The following is a 4,301-nucleotide window of genomic DNA, read 5'->3' as shown; positions in this document are numbered from 1 at the left end:
CACTATTCTAGCCCGCCAAACTGACGATTCTTCGGTGGTTCACGTTTACACACAAGCAGACTTATCGAAGATGAATTAGGGACGCCGTAAAGCAGCACACGTGAAAATGGCTCTTCTGACATTGCCAATGGAGGAATCGCCACTTTTCACACCTTCACAGCTCAATGCATATTTTTCGCAAAACAAAGACAAATGCTGCCAAATCATGCATTTGAATATGCAATCGGCCGTAAACAAAGCTGACCAACTTACATACTTTTTATGCAGCTTAACCTGTCCCTTTGATGTCATTCTGTTAACGGAAACATGGTATCGCTCAGACGTTGACGTCATCCATCTTCCCGGGTACAGATCATTTTTTCTTAATCGTACTACGAAGCGGGGCGGAGGCGTAGCAATGTTGATCAAAGAAAACTATTCCTGTGACATTTTATCTGATCACTGCTTAAGTGACGACGACATAGAAATGCTGGCAGTTAGGTGTGGCGGTCAAGCTTTTTGCGTTGTTTATCGTCCCTCACATGGCAATATAGCCAATTTTTTTGGCAGCTTCGAACACGAGTTATCTTTTCTTTCTGAAAACTTCGTGGCGTGTATCGGGGGCGATTTCAACATAGATATGAGCACAAGCAGTTCAGTGCAAGAGCGCATGTTAGTCACCATACAAACAGCTGGCTTCCAAAATAAAATCCGCGGACCTACACGTGTTACCTCACATTCTTCTTCTTCTTTGGATTTACTAATCACCAATCGCGAGGATGCGTCATTTGTCGGTCGTATTGCGATAGACATTAGCGACCATCTTCCTATCTTCGTCCGTCTTCAAAAAGAACCTTTCGCCAAGACAGCCTTGAAAGTCCGTCGACAGCTACTTTCCCAAAACCGCCTTGACCATTTCAGGAACAGTATTTCACTTGTGAACTGGAATCCTGTTTTCCAGCACACAACACCCGATGAATCATACAGTGAGCTCCTTCAGCTCTTTCTCCCAATTTATGATGAGTGTTTCCCTATCGTTGAGATAATACCTTCAAAAAAAGCACGAAAGCCATGGATGACTGCTCGCCTGGTACGACTGGTAAAAAAGAAACATAAGCTCTTCGCGACTTTCATAAAAAGTAGAGCCCCCGCAGTGTTAGCCACTTATAAGTCGCTAAGGAACCGCTTAAATAGCGAAATTAAATCATCCAGGACTGCCTACCATAATAATTTGTTTAATGCGCATCTCTACGACCGCCCGAAAGAAAAGTGGAGACGCCTAAATGTTCTGCTAAATCGAAATAACCAACATCAGGACCTCGCGAGCCTAGTTATGCATGGCAAGGAAATAGCTGGGCCGTCCCTTGCAAATGCCTTCAACCAATATTTCACTGAAGTTGGAAGCAGTCAGTACAATCCAGGTATGTCTCGATTTTTGGGCGACAGGCTAAACGAATCGATGTTTCTTGAACCAACCGACGAAGCTGAGGTTTACTCAGTGTGCAAAAGTTTAAAGAACACGACAAGTCTTGACCCAAGTAATATTCAAAGTTTACCTGTAAAATACGTACTACCTTTGATCGTGCCATGCCTCACACATATTTACAATACCGCGCTTCGCACAGGACGTTTTCCCGCTGCCATGCAGGTGGCCAAAGTTGTGGTTATTTATAAAAAAGGTGATAAAAACGTTCTAGGAAATTACAGGCCAATATCTGTACTACCTTTTTTCTCCAAGGGGCTAGAGCGAATAATGCATCGACGATACTACAATTTCCTACAGAAGCACTGTGTAATAGCCAACTGTCAGTATGGATTCACCAAGCATAGATCAACTGAGCATGCTCTGCTTGATCAAAAAGAATACATATTAAATAACTTCGAAGCTCAACACCTCACCTTAGGCGTCTTTGTAGACTTTAGCAAAGCATTCGATACACTGAATCACGAAACTCTGTTTAAAAAATTCGACCACTACGGTATACGTGGCCACGCCCTCTGTCTCATTCAATCGTATTTCAGTGCTCGTCGCCAGTATGTCGCTTTAAATCACTGCTCTTCGGACTTGTTAGCAATCACAAACGGCGTGCCCCAGGGCAGCCTTCTGGGGCCACTCCTATGCAACATATATATTAATGACGTATGCAACATCAGTAATTTAGTTAAATACATCATATATGCTGACGACACCAGTCTATTTTTGTCCTCACCTGGCATTAAAGAACTAACTAGCAGCGCAAATACAGTTTTGTCATCATTATCTGAGTGGTCATCTTTGAACTCATTAAAAATAAACTAAAAACTAAAGCTTTATTGTTCCATCCGAAGGGGCAGCATATAGGCAGTGTGCCACCACTCTATTTCGACAACGCCCCCATTGAGTACGTGGAAACCTTCACATTACTCGGAGTGGTATTTACTGCTACTATGTCGTGGGACGCCCACGTAAGCAAAGTGTGCCTATCCCTTTCCAGATATATTGGGATAATTTCGCGGAATAAACATATTCTACCCGCCAAAACCAAGCTTAATCTGTACTATGCGTTCTTTTATTCTTATGTATCGTATTGCTTCCTTGTATGGGGACAGACCACAGCATCTAACATCCAGAAGCTTCTAGTACTGCAAAAAAGAATACTTCGCGTAATTGCTAATGTACCGTATGATGCTCCGACACGTCCTATCTACCAGCAATACAGAATGATACCCGTAACAAGAATGTTCGATTACAGGTTCTCATCGTTCTATAAAAAAATAATAGCCGAAGACGACGCATTTTTTTCCGGCATTGTGACACTTACACCACATCGGACACCGTATGTGACACGACAGCGTATGATCTATTCATTACCACGATGCAGAACAAACTATGGCTTTTCCACACTAAAATACATTCTTCCGAAATACTTGAACACGCCATTTTACGACACGTTACACAGCATGTCTGTCTCGGCTATTCGAAATGTGTTTTCAAGCTAGGTGCCACAGTATGTGTACCCATGTATAAAACTCTATTGCATTGAACTGTAAATTTTGTGTAAAACCTTTATTCTGTTGTGCGGAAATACTACTTGTCCATGCTAATAAAAAAAAAGTTTCCTTTCATGCATGTATTTGAAAAAAAAAAGTTTCTTTTTATGCACGTATTCAAAAAAAAAATATTTCCTTTTGAGCATGTATTTTACACGCCTTGTCTTTCCATGTACCTTTGCGTTGTTACAAGTGTATGTAACCATCACAGTAGCTACCAAACTGCCTCTTTGTAGGGGTGGCGAGGCTTGTCAAGCGGTCGTAATGACTGCTTTTTTCTTGCCACCCTCAGTTTTGTAAAAGAAGCTGAAATAAAGTGATTGATTGATTGATTGAACAGCTGAGAACAACTCTTTGTGTGGAATAGAATAGAACAGGTCCTTGGCATCTACCGAAAACATGTTTCCAATGCCTTTGCAGGATTGAAAGAAAGCTATAATTTCCGTCGAGTTCTTCGTACCGAAGGGATCATCAACGACAAGCGAGTTTAAATGTCTTAACAGGTATTGGCTAATAAGCCTTTGGTAAGTGTAGAGCTCACTAACAGTACACCGGAACGGAACCTATTCTTTGTGAGTCTTTGCAGAAAAAAACATGCTAAGAGTCTTTTCTCTGCACTTACTTATAGTGTTTGCCAACTGCACCAGTTCCAAGTTATTGCAGAGGGCGACAGCTCGCGATTTCACTTTACTCGGCTTGAGGCTCTTCTGAGTGCAGTTCTTTTCCACCGCACAGCGGATCTTTTCTCTGTAGATTCCGGGCGGCACCACGACAAACCCTCCTTCCTTGTCTGATTGCAGGAACCGCAGATGTCTATCATTGAAAAAAGTGACGACGGTGTTTATTCCGGACCGGTCGCTTGGGGATTTCTTCGATAGTGTTCTTGACAAAGCATCCACTCCGTCCAGCAAGCAGCGCTCACGATTCTCCGGGGACGCTTTTCCAGCGATACACCTATTCAGTGACAGGTGCTCGTGTGCCCTAACCGTGGGCTCAAGGCTGAACTTCGGTCCTTTCACAAGAACCCTGTTGACTTCGTCTGTGACTTGAACATGCCCCAGCACCTACACGAATCCGCCTCTCTGTTTCATGCTAGAAGCCCTAGGTATGTGGTTCAAGATGTGGCACCACCGGAACTCCAAAGCCTGAGCTGCACGCCGTTTATATTCGCGAAAATTCTTCTCGGCGACCCAATCAGGATGTTGGCTGTAGCAGGCGACACGCAAACAGTCGTAAAAGAGTCTTACTTGCCTCCACAGCTCAGATCGTAGAATTCTACATATCCTCTTGAC

At 43.2% G+C, this 4,301-nt stretch overlaps 1 protein-coding gene across 1 annotated transcript; it reads left to right on the top strand.

Moving 5' to 3' along the window:
• Positions 1-1,969: 1,969 nt before the first annotated feature.
• On the top strand, positions 1,970-2,965 carry LOC144104359 (uncharacterized). Its single transcript, XM_077637308.1, has one exon. It carries the CDS (start codon positions 2,407-2,409, stop codon positions 2,956-2,958), a length of 552 nt encoding a protein of 183 aa, XP_077493434.1. The 5' UTR covers positions 1,970-2,406; the 3' UTR covers positions 2,959-2,965.
• Positions 2,966-4,301: the final 1,336 nt, after the last annotated feature.

This window comes from Amblyomma americanum, chromosome 9 (genome assembly GCF_052857255.1).
Source record: "Amblyomma americanum isolate KBUSLIRL-KWMA chromosome 9, ASM5285725v1, whole genome shotgun sequence".
NCBI classification, from domain to species: Eukaryota; Metazoa; Arthropoda; class Arachnida; order Ixodida; family Ixodidae; genus Amblyomma; species Amblyomma americanum.
This window is presented reverse-complemented; position numbering and strand designations above follow the sequence as displayed.